At 40.6% G+C, this 18,492-nt stretch overlaps 1 protein-coding gene across 1 annotated transcript in view; it reads left to right on the top strand.

The window, feature by feature from the left end:
- The window catches only part of LOC111262508 (uncharacterized), a 34,738-nt gene that overhangs the window by 6,794 nt on the left and 9,452 nt on the right, over positions 1-18,492 (top strand). Inside the window, exon 2 of the mRNA XM_022836813.2 lies at positions 10,990-11,177. Within this exon, the coding sequence (XP_022692548.1) occupies positions 10,990-11,177 (188 nt within the window). The remainder of the gene's footprint in view (positions 1-10,989; positions 11,178-18,492) is intronic.

Here is an 18,492-nt window from a genome sequence, read left to right as displayed (position 1 = left end):
CTTTTCTACATGCGAAAATTTGCAGAGGGTGATAAACGCAGTACCAAGATGATGTCTGATTATACCCGATCTAAAATGCGCGGCATTTTGTCTCGAAGATTACAACAGCTTTTCCATCGAATCAACGCTTATTCTCATGCAGTTAGATGTCCTGAATTATCTGTATTTCAGACCTTGATTTTAATTATGGTATAATATTCAACAACAAATGTTTTTCTACGCGCTGGTCTGTAATGCACTTTTTCGTACTTTCATTTTAAAGACGCCAGGGTATTAGCTTTTTATACGAACCCAATCAATCCTGCACACATTTCCAGTCATGAAATCGAATGAAAAGGCTACGTAGAGTCAATATTGGGTACGTGCAAAGCAAATTCACGAGGGATATGGTTTATCTAATGCAAAGTGGATTGCTAGAGGGTGAATCCATGCCCGTTTTCAATTTTCACAACGCAATAGTTAGATTGCTAATATTGCTTTATTGACATAAATTTCCGCAAAATATAGTGTATGGGCAGACTCGAATGAATGGCTTTTTAAAATCAAACAAATGTGTAAATATTTCAATTTTTAGACATAGCTTTATTCATCAAACAGCACTGGCAGTTGCTGTTACAAGAATGGACAGAATTAATCGTGTCTCTCTTCCCGCATCGCTTGCAAGTTGTCTAAATAATCCGTGTTATACTAAAACGTTTATGATCTGATGTTTATTTTCTCTAACGTTTTTATATTAACTGGAAAAAAAAGCTGATAATGGGGACAGAAAAGGTTACATAAATATCTATTAATACCAAGTAGTGACGGAATAATATTGTGTAAAACGTCGCCTTGGTTCATAATAAGGATATCTTTGACTCCCTGAGCTTCCAAGATAATAGCCTCTTCGAGGTACCGTTATTTTTTTACCCACAAGATGTTCTTCAATCATAGATTATTTCACACGCGTCCTTAAGGGCATCTGCAAGCATCTCCGCAAGAGGTGTTCCAAACACGACTGATCATTTCTTATGGAATGTCGACATTCGCGTGAACGATATACTGAACCAGAGTTGTAATTGCGAATAGGTATTGCCACAAGCATACGATTCATCATAGAGAGCCCTAAGTATTTTTTCAGGAACTGCCTGAATAAGCTTACTAGCTGCATGGTTTTAGAGATATGGTTCTTGTAGCAAACAAAGTAATGCAAAAACTTACCGTAGCACCCAAGTATTAAGAATAGCTGAAATTAGCCATTGAGTCTTTCCCGACACGAGCAGACGGTAAAATCTCTCGTAATTGCATTTTAAGGGAAAATTTTTTGCGACTTCGACGAGTTAACTGTAGAAGCGCTCTTAGGAGACTAAAGCTGTAACTAATACTACTAATGTTTGTCATCTTTAAAAATTAACAAGATTTCACGAGCATAACTCAGCCGCTGAGAGTCTCAGTGACAGTTAGGAACCGGCATATAGGCGGCCACGTATAGACTAAAGAGCACGCAATGGTGTTACGGTACCCTGAAGAAGACAAACCGCGGTGCCGCGGCCGACACGTGCTAAGGAGGCCCTTCCTTCGGCAAAAAAAAATTCTTACAACGAGAAACCACTAGAAATAAATCCAGGAAAACCGATATGTTCCACTGTCATCAATAACCACTTGCGACGAATCGACGAAGGAGCCGTTGGAGCAATCAGAGCGTACCATAATCACTTTACGACCTTACCTACACCTTGGATGACTATTTCCAGCCATGAGGCTCCAGTACAGCATTCTGTATATTTCGTCCTATCTCTGAAATTCCTTCGTCTGCAATCAAACAGTGGTGCAACATTATTTGGCCAAGGTAACTAAGGGCCATAGCACATGTTCCAAGGAAACTCGCTCGTACACAATTTGAAGGGTAGACCCTTGAAATCTGTCATTATGAGCAATTTGAAATGGTGATGACGCAGCCCACTTGAGCAGCGCGATCTCTGAATTGTTCGATAACCTATTCGGATTGGTACTTATGTGGATAGCACATATTTCCCAAAGTTCTGACAAATCTCTTGCTATAGCAATCAGTACCCCACTGGTCCAACCGTTGAATGAACCGGTAATCTAAGCTAAAAAATTTGCATTGGGCTGCCAAACATACTGCGGCCTTGATCAAGTCTCCTGTAAACAATTTATGAGAGGAGAAAAAAGTCGCATCGTTTAGTAAAGCTGTTCCTTTGATGAGACGAGTGTTCCCAATCGCATTGAAGTAATACGCACGAAATTTGGTATATTGGGTTAATAGAGGCGCTCGATCAGTAGACTCTAAAAATTCAGTTTTCAGATCCTCCCGAAAACTAACACCTCTTATTTGTTTTATGCCAATCTTTTTGGATCTGTTGCTCTAAATACTGCCTTAGACATTATTTCTAGGTTATCTAGAACTGTTATCTTTAATCCTTGACAGATTAAACTAAGCATACATTTAAATTTATCATTTAGTTTAACGAAACAAATGCCGATAGCCACTTGGAAGTTTTGTGTAATATCCGGCTTTGCAAACCGTGCGTATTGCATCTAGCTTCAAAAAACCCTTTTTCCGCGAAATGCCTTAGAACACTATTTATCCGTCGTGCCACGTGGGCTTTGCAATTTAAGCAGTGAAATATCTAGAAAAGCCCTACTTGCATCCAGAAAAGCCCCTACCGTGCGACGGGCTTGAACGTGGCTCTTACATCTACATATTGCCGTTGTAGTATGGGTCCTTAGCCCGCGTTTTCTAACTGTAGCAAGTCCTACAGCAGTATCCACTTTAATACTGTTTGGATTATAAGCTCACTTTCACAGACACATGCATAATATACAATGCTCATGCAACTTTAAGTTCTAGGCAGGGCCATGTGGTACTGTGAAAAATAAATGCTAATGCAGGAAAGATAATAAATTTAATAAGGGACTGAAGAGGCGCAAATTCCAAGAGTCTTTCTATCGTTTGTCAGACAGATATTGTATTTATTGCTTTGGAGGCATGAACCATAGCGTCATGTTGTGCATAAACTTTATTCTGTATATCTTGATTTAACCTAACGTGCTGCCAGTGACGCCCTTGATGCGTGGAAGTGGCCATTAGGAAACGCAAGTGCGAACAACACTTACACTTTTATTTATAATAACTTCTGGAAAACATTATAATCTTTCGGTGATATTCCTCAGAGCCTGGCCTATTTTACCCTATTCTGCACACTGAGTTTGAACTCAAGTGTTCATGTGAAGAAAACGAGCTTAAAAGGTCATACTGTTAGGTTGAAAAAGAATGTTCGTGCTGAACAAAACATAGAAAGAGATATGAATAGAATGGCCGAGTGATGCTAAATTCCGGGCTAGATATTGAAATGCAGCGTTAAGCTGTAAATCTTTGTTGGACTAAAAAACTTAGTTAGGTACCGAAGTATCCGTGTAAATTTAGCACGGTAAACAGTGACGTATGGCTGCAGTCCGTTTTTTTCAGTTAGTTCTTGCGTTGTTTGTTGGACATCTTTTTCAAAAGGTTTTTAGATGGTTGCTATTTAACTAAGATGGTCGGTTAGAGCTAGGAGGCATCCTCTAAATTTTGGATACCGTTTCCAAACGCGACGAGCCACCCATGAGCAGCCCCGGTGCGATAACGTTGTCCTAGTTGTTTCGGTAGCGTTTTGGCCTCAATGAAATGCATAGCACAGAAGATGCCGAAAATACACCCTTTTTCACCTGAGATATCAATCTTAGAAAAATTCTTTACAATTGAACTTGTGCTTAAAGCACAATATTGTTACAATACGTTGCTACGCGCTTCCTAGTAAGCAAAGAATAAGTTATGGAGAGCGGGAAAGACAGATGCTTTTGAAAAAGCGCAAGAACTTTTTTCCCACCTAATAGCAGTTAGTTTTCCTATAGTAGATACTACCAGGTAGTCTTATTCATTTCCTTATTTAAAGAAGACGCTCTGTATTTTGTATTTATTGTATCAGCTGACGGACAGCGTTCACTCGACGTCAGATAACCTTCGTCTACGTACATGAACCTATCGGTCAGATACTTGTGTTTTTTTAGCTTCTTTTAAATGATACTAAGGTTTGAAAAACTAATCCACTATGGGTTTTTTCTCTCTATAGATTTTCTGGCATTTCTCTCTTGTTAACACAGAGTATGGGTTCCTTGCCGAGTCAAAGAAGTGTCTATGGGGGGCGATCCATTGATAGAGCTGTTTTTTTTACTACGTACCTAGTTTTTGTACCTAGTTCTCTATATATATATATGAATCTGTATATGAATCTAAATGACTAATACGCCGATTGCAAGTAAATCTCTATCGTGGCCTGTTAGCATTTTCCCCATTACCATTCATACGAAAGCTATTGTTGTCACGCAACAAAATCACTTCATCTTCTATCTGTCCGGGATCTTCTTTGTCAAATTCTTGATTTCGTTTAATCACATTGGCCAGTTAGCATTACGTTAAGGAAGCTTATGCGTAGAATAGTAACTCCATGAGATCCCATGAAATCCACCAACATAAAATGCCCATTTTTAATTGTCGATATAAATCTCGTGCGGAAATTATTCGTTTTCTATCATGCGAGTACGTTCGAACGATTGCCAATAAAACTTCCATTGAGTTTATGAGAGATGCAGTTACCTACTACTCGGATCTCATCTGATAAATGCAATCAATAAAAGATCGCCATTGGAAGCGTATAGCTGTTATTCTACAAAGCACACAGTTAAAATGGCGATTTTCAATATGGCGACAAAAGATATCACTTGTTTCCAACGTTAGGTGCACTTCTGTGTATAAATGTATAATAAATAAAGAAAGGATGTAGATGGCAAAGTACCGAAATCGCTTTACAGTTGACCTAACTAGTTGGAATTGACAATGCTTTACTCAACGGCAAATTTTGGCCCCGCTATTATCGAATCGGCCGGAGAGTTATTTCAGCAGTTTGTATGTGTGTTCTATATGTCTAGACGCTTGCTTTGGAACCCAACAAATTTTGTCACTAAAGCTCCGCGTTTACTTCTTTAAGAAGTTTTCTATATGAGCAATGTGTTTTAATTGTATCTTTACTACCCTCCGGCTGGAAAGTATGCAGCGGATCTATTGAGGGTTACGTAAACGATCGGAGGATAGTACACTATATCTGAAAGCCTTGATCTCGGCGCTTTGAATGAATCCCAAATTATTTTTTAACTACATTGCCTTAAGCTCATAAGAGAATAAATTGCAAGATTCAAGTTTACTGTGCAACGGATCAAGCATCTCAAAATGACGCTATTTTCTAAGAATATGACATTTCGTTATCAACTTTTTTATATTCTAAATACACTTGCACTTTTCAAGTTATGAGATCGTTGACTTGGACTCGGGCCTTTGGCAAGTAGGCTGTAGCGAGCCAAAAAAGAGAATAAAATTTAAACGCACCATCTTGGAACAGCAGTAGCGAAGACCGCCTAGTGCACAAACCTTGTATTCGGTACCATTCGGTTCTGCCATTACAAGACCTTCGTATCTATGATAATTGCACACGGTCACGCCGGTGAGCAGACGCAACTAAGTCGGCAGGATCTCACCTCCAAGTAGCTGTCCAATTGGAAAAGCTTATTTTTGGTACATTAGCTAATTTAATGTAGGTTTTATACACTGTAACTTCGTAACTACTAAGGTTTATATTATGGCTCAAGTGCACTGTCAACAATTGGAAGATATAGCGAAAAAAACTCCGCATCAAGTAATCACGATTTGCGAATAAATTACCTTTATTGCATGACAATGCTCGTCCAGAGATCACAGCGGCGATCATACGGTAGCTACAATTAAAGGCTCATTGTCATCTGCCACATTGGCTAGTCATTGGTCCTAGATAACTTTTTTAGTTAAAAATTTTTTAGTTGAAAAATTACTTGGCTATCACTATGATGTACAAATTGCCTTTCAAGGCTCTGTAGACCCTGCTACTCCATACTTCTCTAACAGTATTGAATAGGTTACCGTTTAATAGAAAAAATATTTCTTTCAAAAGTTCCAAAAGTTAAGTTCACTATGTCACGTTTCATAATGAAAAATCTAACATAAGAAACAACGTGAACTTAACGTGGCTATATGCCAACGACGTTGTTATCTATGCAGTCTAATCTATCTGATCTATGCAAGGCCGAACTCTTGACGCACGAATGTTTATTAACCTACAGCAACAAGGGAATCAGCTAGGATATAAACCTAAACATAACAGTAGAAATTTAGAACGGTGACCGCTATGTAAAAAACCACAAGTTTTACATAATCGATCCCGAATTCAAATATGTAAATGGTCACAACTATAATAATATTTCTTTCCACTTCCATAGAGCTCACCGAGAAGAGACCTGATAATAGGAGCATCGAATGCATTCGTTGGAATACGTACTTCCTATTTAAAAACTGTAATCTAAAATTAGTTACGATAGCCCTATCCGATTCCGTTAACTACTATTTAATGCGAGTTCGTTTGCGTCACGAATGCTAGATTGTGATATACCGATTTACTTCAAACAAGTTACAAAGCTTCACAGGATCTTTTATAACAGGATACTCTCCTTTCGAACGTATCAGTTCGCGTGCATTACTTCAAACAAACGGAAGTATACACAAACTTCATTTCATCTTGGCAATGAAAAATCAGAAAGTAGGCGCACAACGAGCGCCACGGGAAGTGCCAAGTAGAAACCGCTTAATCAGACCAGCTGTCATGTGGTGACACGATTTGTTGTTTACGGATACCATTATTCTGGAGGTGAACGACATGTTTTTTTGTGTTCACAATAACAGCGGCGGTTTCCCTTCATATGGCTTCTTCTTGGTTGCTAGGTAGCTTATTGTTTATGTTATGTGTTAATTTGATTATTAGATAGAAACTATTCAGTGAATTAAAAAGTACTTATAACTGTAGTTTTTAGACCTGATACGATCTAAACCGCGCCTCGTGCAACCTGATGTGAGTTCCTCAGAGCACAACCAAGGGGGAGCTGAAGCTACCAGCGCCCGGGTGAAGCGTCAGCTTGTAATACTGTATGAAAACCCCAGTCCTGTGCATTGCCCCTGTGACACGGCTGACGTCTTCCATTGGGCCAATTACTCAAACGCGAGCGTTGAGATAAGCCGGCGGTTAACCATAGCTTGCCGCGTGCAAGAGTGAAAAAACTTCGAAGTTACCTGGCTTGTAAGCGCATCGGTGGTCCTACTGCACTCCGGCGAAGCAGCAGATAAAGTAGTTTCTTCCGAGGTGGAGTTAATACAGAATCTGCAATTACTCGCAGCGCGGCCTACCTCAGGAAGGCTCCCAAGTACATGCGTAGACTTAAGGCCTCGCTGTGGCTGCAGGACGGTGAATATTACCAATAATAACGAGTAGAACAAGCAGCGAAGACCGACTACCCCCACGTTAGTGTTTCAAAACGTAGCGATAAACTAAGTGGCACCTTGCTGATATTGACAAGTTTCTGCCGTGCGTTCGAGTTACATTTTGCCGACCTCGACGCGGCCCATAATAAAGCGTTCAGGCAGCTCCGAAGTGCATACCAAGGCACAAACACGCCGTACCAGCAACATCTAGCAATTGTTCTAATGTGGTGCAGTGGTGCTAAAGCTTACACCTGGCCGTGTCGGAAAAGGAACAGATTCGTTGGTTCCTCTGGTCGGCGAACCTCTGCTATCGAGCCGCGCTCGTTATCGAGGGGCCCATATGCTTGAGTAACTTAGAGCCAGGTTGGTTGGTCTTGACACCCACATCTAGAACGACAACCATTTTTCCAATGAAAAGCATCCTGCAATTTGGTGTATGCGATAGGGTAGCACTTGCCAGCGAGTATTGCAGTACGGACCACGGTCATTCTGTTGTTCAACTTTCCTAAGCGCGTGTACCCTGACGGCAGACCCCACATGCCCTTCCTTAAGTAGGGTGTATGGCCTGTCTGTCGGTCAAGCACACCTTGCGAGTAGAAGGCGGTCGCAATCCGCAGACAAGGAAGACGAACCGAACATAACGACACCTAATAGTCGCCCAATATACAAATAGTACGGCACAAGATGGCACGCAATTAACCAATATAGCAACGAGTAAAACGGCCACTCTATTGAACGACGCAAAGCAGCAATTTGTGCATAGATTCAGTCCCCGCTCGCCGCTTCCTGGACATAACACCCCTGAGTATGAGGTCATAAAACGCAACGCCACTGGCTCCCTCAAGGACAGCAGTGTGAATCGCTGGTCACCCATGATCAATAACCATGGCTGATCTCGAAGCAGAAGCACTGGCCGTAAGTTTTTTGAAAAGGTATTTAAGTCGCTTCGGAAACGTGTTTAAGACCACTATTACCAAAAATCAAATCTTTCTCACCAATGGGTGTTGCGCACTAAGAGCCAGGCTGGGCAATTAAAAAAAACTATATTACCCTGTTCATGTATAACCATTCATAATCTTATAAAAAATTTGTTGGTAAAAAAGTGAATAGTTATAAAACTCAATATGTCTATATACGTCTTTCGTATATAGACATATTGAGTCCGATTCATTGATCCGGCCCAACCGATTATTTTAGGAAGGCTAAAGCGCTTCCAACCCTAAACAAGGGGTAGCTTATTGTAGCTCGTCATGGGACACATACTGAATCTGTATCAATACAAACATATTTTTCGGCTTCCTACGCCTCACCTACCCACTTCGTTAGGGCTCGTGCCCATATAAGTAAACGTATTTTATGATTTCAGCACTTGTGAAGGCAAGCTACTCTTTATACGTAGCTGAAATGCTCAGCCTATCTTCTACACATTATGAAAATCAGAAGCCGTCAACTGTTTTTTTTGTTAATTCATCAGCAATATAACGTCATGGGAAATTACCTAGTTCATATGGCTTGCCCACTAATTTTAGGTATACCTAAAATAATATAGGTTCAATATCATGTTCCTTCAAAACCCTAGAAATATACGACCTCCTAATCCTACGATCCCTACTATCTCCTCGACCCGAGGAGACTCACAATGTCCTGTGTTGGAGCAAAACAATCCAGCCGATATCCTACATTAGCGTTTGCTGGCTAAAAATATCGAAAACAGCGTAGCCCTGGTGAGCCACATTTACTGTGTAAGAAGTAGACAGCATCCTTGCACCAGAAAGTGTGCGGTCCCGGCAAGATTTTTAACACGCATATATCGAAGAAGCCATGGCGTTTACAGTTTGTCAAACAAGCCCGTCTGATGCGTACCCGGTGCCAGAAGAAAATCCTAGAACCCGGGAGCGAATGCGTAATGATTGTGACTCCAGGAAGCAAGTGAGTGATGCGAAATCGTGCATAGGAATTGCATGTACAAGCACCTATCGAGTTTACTTGTAAGACGCTTAATTTCCTGGACTATCGTTACGCGCTACCAGCCGAGCAATATGGATTTTGCCCCGGTAGTTTTCTCATCGAAAATACTGAAGAAAAACGCTCGGAAATTTTTTTTTTTATATTCAGTTCTTGTCGATTTTGAAGATAAACTACGTTTAAGCTCGATTCTAGAAGTATTGTACCAAAGCTAGGACGCCAAGAAGCACCACCAGGAGTTTGAATATAGTTGACCTTTTGCGTATCCCGGATTAACTGTAACAGCGAGGGGAGGTCTTTCGTTAGATTAGTTTCGTTAAAAAAAAAAAAAAAAAAACATAGAAAGACGATAACTGTGGCAACTTCTTAACTATCAGTGGAAACCGCTCTCTAGTTAGAAAATTGCAAATGCAGCTATTTATGGAATTTAAATCATTTGGAAAAGCCTTACCACCCAAGATCTAAGGAACTTTAAGCGCGTCAAACACCGTAAGGTCGGTCTTTGACTTCCTATGACGACACGAAACCGACATTTGCTGTCGGATTCACCGTTGTCCGTGGGAGAAGTTACAAATATCATTAGCTTGTCACACATTTACCGACAGCCAAATACCAAAAAGAAGAGAACTGGACCTGCCGTTCTTCACGACACTTGCTTTGAATGGCAGCAATGGGAAGCAGATAAATAGATGCATTATGACTAAGTTTATTGTTTATGGATACTACTATTATCTGGTTTGGTGAAACTCAACGGCATAGGCGTTCAAGGAAATGAATACCTCATTTTAACGACGCCGTAAAATTAATAAGTACCTACATTGTAGTTTACCATGAAGTAAACTATCAGAAAACAAATATCTTAAGAGATGCCAGCATTATTGTTGACAAAACTTTGCATGTACGAAAACTACACAAATATAATGGATAAATGAAATGGTTTTGAAAAAACAGAACTTTGAATCCTGGCCTAATAGCGAATCTTCGTAAGAGCGAAAGCGGAAAATTCTATAGGTACTATTCCAGTTCCCCAGATTTTTCCCATCTAGTGTTTCTACGCTTGGTATCGGCATTAGGCGTTCGCCACTAGGTGTCGCCCTAGCCTGACAAGTCCTCCTCAGCGGTACCAAAACGTACCATAGAATGGACGCCTGGCGCAGCTATCGAAAATGTTTCAAAGCATAACGTGATTTTCTAACATAATGCTTGGCAACGTAGTTGAAGTTTTGCGCGAGTTATTACACTTTGCTCTGTATTCTCAGATAAAACGATACCATCAACGATAAAGGCAAATTAGAAAAATGCGCGAGGCTAAAGTCGAGACCACCTCATGGAAAGGAGACTTCGGGTATCAAAGAAATTGTCTTACACAATCTGCACATCTGTAGTTGGCTATGTTATACTGAAAAGAAACAAGGTGATAGATTATTTAACAATTCAGTTTTGTATATGAGTACAGAATCTGGCGTTCACTGTATCGCGGATATATAAACAGCACAAGCAAGCTGTGCAATAAAACGAAAAATCTAAATAAATAAAAATATAAATTTCATGATAATAACGCTTACGTAATATAGAAATGTCTCTGTATGATTATTTAATATACTGTAAGTTATATTAAATGCGAATTTTTACGCTATTATTTATAGACAGTTGGCTGTACTGGAACGACATTAGCTCATCGTCGCAATGTATCTTTTACTTATACATCGGATATCCGTGACTACGAAGGGAGTGCATACCATATCACCTGCGAATACGACCATACCAGTCGAGATTTGGTTATCCAACTCAATCACGATGGATCTGAAGCTCTTAAGATGCTGCGCTATCAATGGTTAGTCTAATAGTTCAGTGAAGTGCCATGTTGCATGGGTACGTACTACATTATCGACAAACACGTACTATACAGATTATTTTCCCAATGTATTAATCATTTTTATAGATTCATTTAACAATTTCTCATCCGTACGTGTATCGCTACATGTTGAAACTAGGCGTTCTTCATTATTTTCGCTTTTTTTTTTTGCACAGATTGTGATTTAATTAGTAAGAGAAACGATTTTCACGAACTATTTATCAACCTACAACAAGTCTTTGGCGGTGTTTGAAAGTATATATCATTCTGTATTAATTGAAGTTTTCGGGGTTCGGGTGTTCCCTTTATTGTTAAAATCGCATCTTTATTTATCGATACACAGGTCAGTACGATCGCAAGTCACGTTCCCAAGTCAGTGAAGAGAGCAGTGAGGTCCATTGTAAATCTCGAGCCAGAGCTATGCGTTTGTTCTATATAGATGACGGTTCTCCGGGCCTAAAATACGATGCATTTTATGCTAGGCTCTGTAACTAATAATATGTGTAGTACTCGTTGTTGGCGGGACTTGAAACAGGGACCGCTGGTCTGTTTTATCCGGGATTCTTTTAGCCGCGAATGAACCGGAAAGTTTAGCGCGGGTGAATGTATCTTGCAAGCCACTTCATCAGTTGAGCCATGGCAGAATTATAACAGAAAGCATCATTTTTCCATTCCTAAAGGACATATGACAATTTGTGGGTATGCCATTCTACTTTTCGACTCGGACCGATACTTGTTGTCGGGCAATAAATAACCACAAGCGCACAAGTAACCGTTTTTCAGTTAATCGGCCTACATTTAGGTTTCGAAAATATAACGCAAAGACGGGCCCATGACTTAATAGGTCAACATTTACGCGCCGTTATAGCCCTATAAAGTGTTTTTGCCGCACGAAAGCGAACTGCAGCTACGCACGCGCTTCCATTGATTGAAATATGCCTACCGTGTACTACTTGTAAACTGTACAGTTTCATGTAATTCCAGCCTCAACCAGAACTCATATTACGATAAGACACAAGGAACTTTACATTTTGATGTAAGTGGATCGGAAGGCTTGGAGTTTGTTAGCTCTATGATATCGCAAAATCTGGGTAATTGCTTTTAGGAATGAAGGATGGTTTGATAATTTTCAGTGATCTATCGACTATTAAATATTGGCACGCAGTAACGATGACGTTGCTGGGTCTTCGTCATGTAATCTTTAGACCAGCAGAGAACTGAGAACGAAAATTCTTTAAGAATATCACGAACTTTTTCGCGTAGGATACTCAGTTAAACATTTTGACTGATATAGCTAGTTTGGACCAGTGATTAGACCGAAAGGTCATAAGATTCATGAAATCTTTTTTTTTTAATGTTCAGTGATTCGGTAAAAAACCGAAATTTTGGATATTTGTAGCTAGATTTCCTATATTATTACAGTAACCCTATTTGAAACTATTTTTAATTTGACACTTCAGATTTGTTACTGAAGCCCAATTGCAGTTTACAGAAACTGCAATTTATTTTATATATTTAATTTTTTTTATAAAAGAAAAGGTGCTATTTTCTTTCTAGAGAACCAACTGTCAACACTATGTGCTAACTCCAAGCCTCCTCGGTAAGATCTCACTACAGGTCTTCTTGCACTTGTTCTTCAGTTGCACTAGAATTGCTTCACGTTATTGGAGAGAAGGCGCTATCAGGTCCTCCTAGCTGTTACTAAGTCCGATTATTTTATATCAGTAGTTGTCTTCTTTCCGTTTAGCTCGTCGGTGTTCCGAATAGTGCTTCTTCTTCCTGTTCTTTTTCTATTCCAGCTCGTTTTCCTTTGCGCCAGCTTGTTCACCGCTTTAAATGATACCGGTGATCACATATTCCATGCGGCATCACTGTAAGCTTCTACAAGCCATTTTCTATTGGATCTTCCGCTGAACACTGGAAGACGGTGGGTGTTGCATTGTGGATTACGCCTGCTGTATATAATCCATCCTTGGCGCTTCAAGCCTTTTTACCGTGTATAAATGTTTTTTAAAACACACGCGTCCAGTTAATAATTTTTTTGATGATGAGGCCATAATTTGTTTAAGTGTTTGGTTAAATTAGGCCTCATTCATTGTTGCGCCGGTGTCTCGTCATGTTTTGTCGGTGAGGTTACTTCTTTTGGGAAGTTCTTCGCTGCGGTGCTTTACTTCTGCTATTACTGACCCACACTTTACTCTCTCGCTTCTTGCTTGGGATCGTTCTTCAACCTGTTTCTCTTCTTGACAGGTGCATTAGTCATACGGTGCAAATACTGAATATGTTTACGAGGTTTGGTTATATATGCGCTTGCCACCACCTGTATTGCTGTAAACCTTTACATTTTCAAGGGTTTCGTTATCGCAGTAGGTCTCTGCATAGGCGTCGCGTAATGCACAATCGACTCGACTACTTTGTTAAGAGTCTCTTTTTTCTTCCTGTGGATTTTTATTAGGCTTTTCGAGGCTTTCCCAGCAACTCTGCGGATATGGAGGTTACCTTTGAGGAGCCCTTTGGAGCACTTGAATGATCATCAATCTATAAAGGGAGCCTTTTCCCGCCCATTGCGTTTATTGTTAACTCACACTTCAGAAAATTGAATATCATCATGGTACATACATAGATAAAACCGCACACTATTTTCTTCATGTTTTATATAAAACCATGTTGATAGTGCTTTCGATAGACCGATCTTAATGAAATACAAAAGCATTCTTCTCCCTTCCGATTTCGCTGACAGTTTTCTACCTGTTTGACGTCTTCAAAAGCATTTCCAGTCGCGTCCAGTAGACAAGACGTTCCGTGATATGTAGAGATTTTCCTGCTTTCTTTACAAGACAGAAAACTACCCGTGTACATTCTGAGGGACACCTTTCCTTCTGTGGTATCTTGTTCAACTTACGGTTGAAGACTTCAGGATTTTCTAGAAAGAAAAGATTTTGATCCTGTTAATTAATAGTCCCGTTAATTAATAGCTTTGATCACCTTAGTTTCTTTTTGAGAGCCAAGAAAAACCGTTTTGTCCTTTATTTTGATCACTAGATTAGGACCTTGGAAACAGCCTGATGATAGTTACTCTACCAACGAATAAGGCTGCGCTGGCCATGGCTTTCTCGGGCAACACATCACTACCTAATGAAGTTCATGCTCAATGCATTCTTTACGTTGGAAGCGTCGCTACGTGACGCGACGTCTTCCCCCACCGATATTCCAAGAAAGCGTTTTGGACTCTCTGGCTCATTGCTGCGTGCAACAGGCTTCTCCTATGCAGTCCGTGGTTGGATGTGGTCTCCTGTATTGCAAAGTAATTATTTTGCCGAGTTTTCTTGGCCACCGTGTGGCCTGTTGCTGCTCTTTGTAAATCAATAGGAAGTTGTGTAACCAGGGCTGCCATCAACAAATTGCAATAAATCAAATACGATATTTTTTTTCAAGAAGTGACTTTAGCAAAGGTGCATGGTGGCATAATCTTTGTACAGCGTTTATGCAATAATTACTTTATATGATTTTTTAATATTTAAAACATAATTACATATTCTATTGATATGTAATTATGTTTTATTTATTAAATGTAATGTGACAAGCCTCCGTTAGGAGCATCTATGATAAGTATGTACACCTTAGTGTCAAGCCTCCTATATTTTGTCAGAAGTAAAACTTACGAAGAGCCCTACAGCGTTGTTTATGGAGTTATTATTAACATATTACATAATCCATTCAGCTTTAGCTGTTTAGACAGGCGCTTTATTCTAACCATTCATGACATAATTAGAATGTAGACTAAAATGGTCTGTAGTAGCCGCATAGACGGCTCTGCGCTACCACAAAATACTGAAACAGGTACGACGTTATGACGTTTCATCGATATTACATTTTTGTCATGCGCTGAGTAAACTGGTATTGCGTGCGCTCAAGAGCTTCGGTGTAAATGGGGTGGTTAGGGCGCACAACACAGTGTGCACGGTTTAATTGAAGTAAACTTTCGAAATTTATGTCAAAAGAAATAGGTATCAAATCCAGTATTTTCTGGAATCAAATCTCAAATTAGAGCAGTGGACTGGATGCAAATGTTTGAATCCTGTGTGGCTGTTTTTTTTTGTCACCTTTGTGTAGTACATATACAAGCTGCATAAATGATCATGTAGCGCTAAAGTCCTGCAGTCGAAGTCATAGTCAGGCAGTAGTCAGCTCTCGCCTAGATCACGCGCATCAAGAGACGTCATGTCGCTTGTGGTAATCCATTATCATACATAAACTGTGGTAGTACGTGTGTATGGCATATCAAACTTCGACATCTCGGTTCGGTCTCTTCCAGAGTACCTTATGGCACTAGTCAGAAAGAAAACAGGGTCGATTTGCGCTATTTCCTGTGCATGTTCATGGATGGGTTGTACGTAGGCTGTTGTTTCTAGTCAGTGAAACCTCTTTTGCAAATATCTCAAAAAAGCATTTAACAAAGGTGACAAGCTTGGCGATTTTTAGCAGTAACATGCAGTTCAAGAATGTTCGCTAGGGACATGGACTTAACATGATCCAGTGAAAAGTTAGTTGATTATTAGATACTCCCAGATTAGTAGACAGATCAGCCTGCCTGCCTGCTTGCCCTACAATAGCCCGGGACATCTGTGAGTTTAGTGAAATCTCACTGGATAGTCGTGGCCGATCCAGACCTTCGAAAAAGATTTCTCATTATCCAAATTGATTCAACGATGTGTCAACAGCGCAGCTTCCGCTATGACCAACGCTCGAAGACTTTTGAACCAGGCCCTGGTTGCACTGAAAACAAAGACCATGCCTAGGAACAGCAACTCCAAATCTCGTAGTCAGTCGCGAGTACGCCCTTAGAGCAGAGGTCAGAACAGATTTGTAAAAAACGCTAGAAATCATTCAGAATTGTGGCGGCACCTTCACATTGACGGACCTAAATCACGGCATCCAATCGACTCAGAAAGGTCTTGCCAACCAGTCCATTTTGACTTTCCAGGATTTTACTCCGTGTACTGCCTTGCGAAGAATGAAGAAGGCCATGGGCGCGCCAGTAGTGGAGTCTCAGTGTTTTACATTAGAATGCTGTGGACTTAATCATGCAGAGGACAACATCATAGCTTTATGTGACCCTAAAATACGACTTGTAGCGGCGTATGTACGACCAAATAACAAGATGTGCACTTTGATTTTGGTAGAGAATATTGTTGACAGCCTACAGGTCGTATCCGTTTACCTCGAATCAAACGTTAGCCCTTTGAAACACACTAAATAATTATTGCTGAGTAGGTAACCTTGGCAAGGTACTGACGTTTGCCGATCTTGCAGGAAGTTCTGTCGTACGTAACAAAAGCTAGTAGGCGTAAAGTCAATTATGTTGACAAGAAAAATTTTCTCTGGGTTAGACCTTGAGGTTCTCTTCGAGAGTGGGATTCGAAGAAACTCCTAGAACGGAACCTTATTAACTTTTCCCAGATTGACATTGAGGTTTATGCGTATCATCCCGTCGACATCCTGCAATGTTCGGTTCACCCAGCTCGCCCTAGTAGACACCAATCGTGGCTCGATTACAATTTCCTACGCTTTTCGTACCCAAAATGCATCTGAGCTACATCACAACCACCAGCAGGACTACCAATCATAATGTTCGAAGCAATCTGCTGGAGGATCTAGGCCGCCCAACGCAAGAGATATTTACAAAAACAGGAAGCTATTTTCGTAAAACAGGCCAAGCATCAGCCATATAAATGAATAGGTGCCAACAACCTACGTTGTATTCCGCCGTTTCCTCGGTGCTCATCGACCACTTCGTTGGATGGTTCTTATTTAGTGACACCGTGCCTTAAGGAGTCTCACCGCGCAGCGCATCGACCGCAAAGCAAGTCGACAACGGGTAAACCCGAAAGACTAAGCCAGGAATTCTCCGTTTTGGAAGGTACTTAAGCGCTCAAAGGACTACATTTAAAAACGAACGTAGGACCGGAGAGTATTCAGAATGAATACTTAAGGCCGCCATGGTAATGGCACGGCACTGGACGGCTTTGTTCAACGTATATATTCCTTTTGGACTGATTTCTTCTAATTGGCTGGATGCAACGCTTTTCGTTATCCCAAAAGACAAAGGCGACCCAAGCTGACAAACTTCGTGGCGCGAGATCGTAAGAAAAAGCGTCTGCTATAATCTTTTCCTATACGTGCCGGTAAAAAAAATAAACGTGTTCCTGTAAGGTATGAGTGACTCAAGGAGCAACACAGATCTAGGAGAGAGCGTTCAACCGAAACAGCAAGATCCTACCTGCCAGTGTCAAACGAATCGTAAGTAGACCTCGACAACGTATTTACGCAATATTTATAAACTTCAAAGCTGCCTTCAACTCCGTACTAAAAAATATTGTGTTAATCATCCTCGCCGACTTTGGAATTCCCATGAATATGCTCATCTTGTTAGCAGCGATACTCCAGAAGAACAGGTTTACAGATGACGATGGAAGTACTACCAGCGTTCTTCCTGATCACAGGTATGGCTCAACTACGGAACTGATAACTTAAACCCTCTATTTTTCTCAGTTTTGCTTAAGGATCTTCCGAACAGGTTATACAGGTCCGGAAATATGAGGTTTTCCTATATGCTGACAATTTAGTTCTTTACGAAGGCAGTCGCTTTCATATGTACCATGCCATAACGAGGTTATATTCCGTCCTCTCCAAATTGAGGTTGACTATCAACTAAAATTGAGGCTATGAACGTCGGACCAGGTGGCAGGGTTATAGCTCATGAGACACTGTATTTCTTAGGCCGACTCCTGCTATACGGTAAGCGATTCATTTATCCAGGGTTGTTGACCTTGTATAATGGCCGAAGTGTCTCCGAGCATATTACAGAAAGATCGAGGAAACCCTTTATACCTCTGACATCAATACATAATCCCTGCCTGTTGTCTCCCTCAGCCATTTGGTGACTTTTCAATCTGCGGCCGCTCGCAGGGTGAGGTTCATCTGGAATAATCTCACAGTAAAGAGCCCAGATCGTTCGAACTGAATAAAGGCCTCGTTCTTCAAAAGAGCCTTGGAGTTGTCTACCTAGTGGCGGCGCCATTGTTTGCTGAGGACGTGCATTACCGTTTCCACCTATCGTAAATTTCATTAATCCAAAAAACTTTGGTAAGAGGGGATCGAAAATTAGCGAAAATCAATCCGTATTTCATTCAGCCGGGGGTATGATGGACGAGATCTAGATGAGTTTGACTGGTTTACCAGACATACGGTGACACACCAATACAGTAGACGGTTTTCACCATCGCCTATGAAG

Source organism: Varroa jacobsoni, unplaced genomic scaffold (genome assembly GCF_002532875.2).
Source record: "Varroa jacobsoni isolate VJ856 unplaced genomic scaffold, vjacob_1.0 scaffold_670, whole genome shotgun sequence".
NCBI classification, from domain to species: Eukaryota; Metazoa; Arthropoda; class Arachnida; order Mesostigmata; family Varroidae; genus Varroa; species Varroa jacobsoni.
Note: the sequence above shows the minus strand (reverse complement) of the source record. Positions and strands in the feature narration are given on the sequence as shown.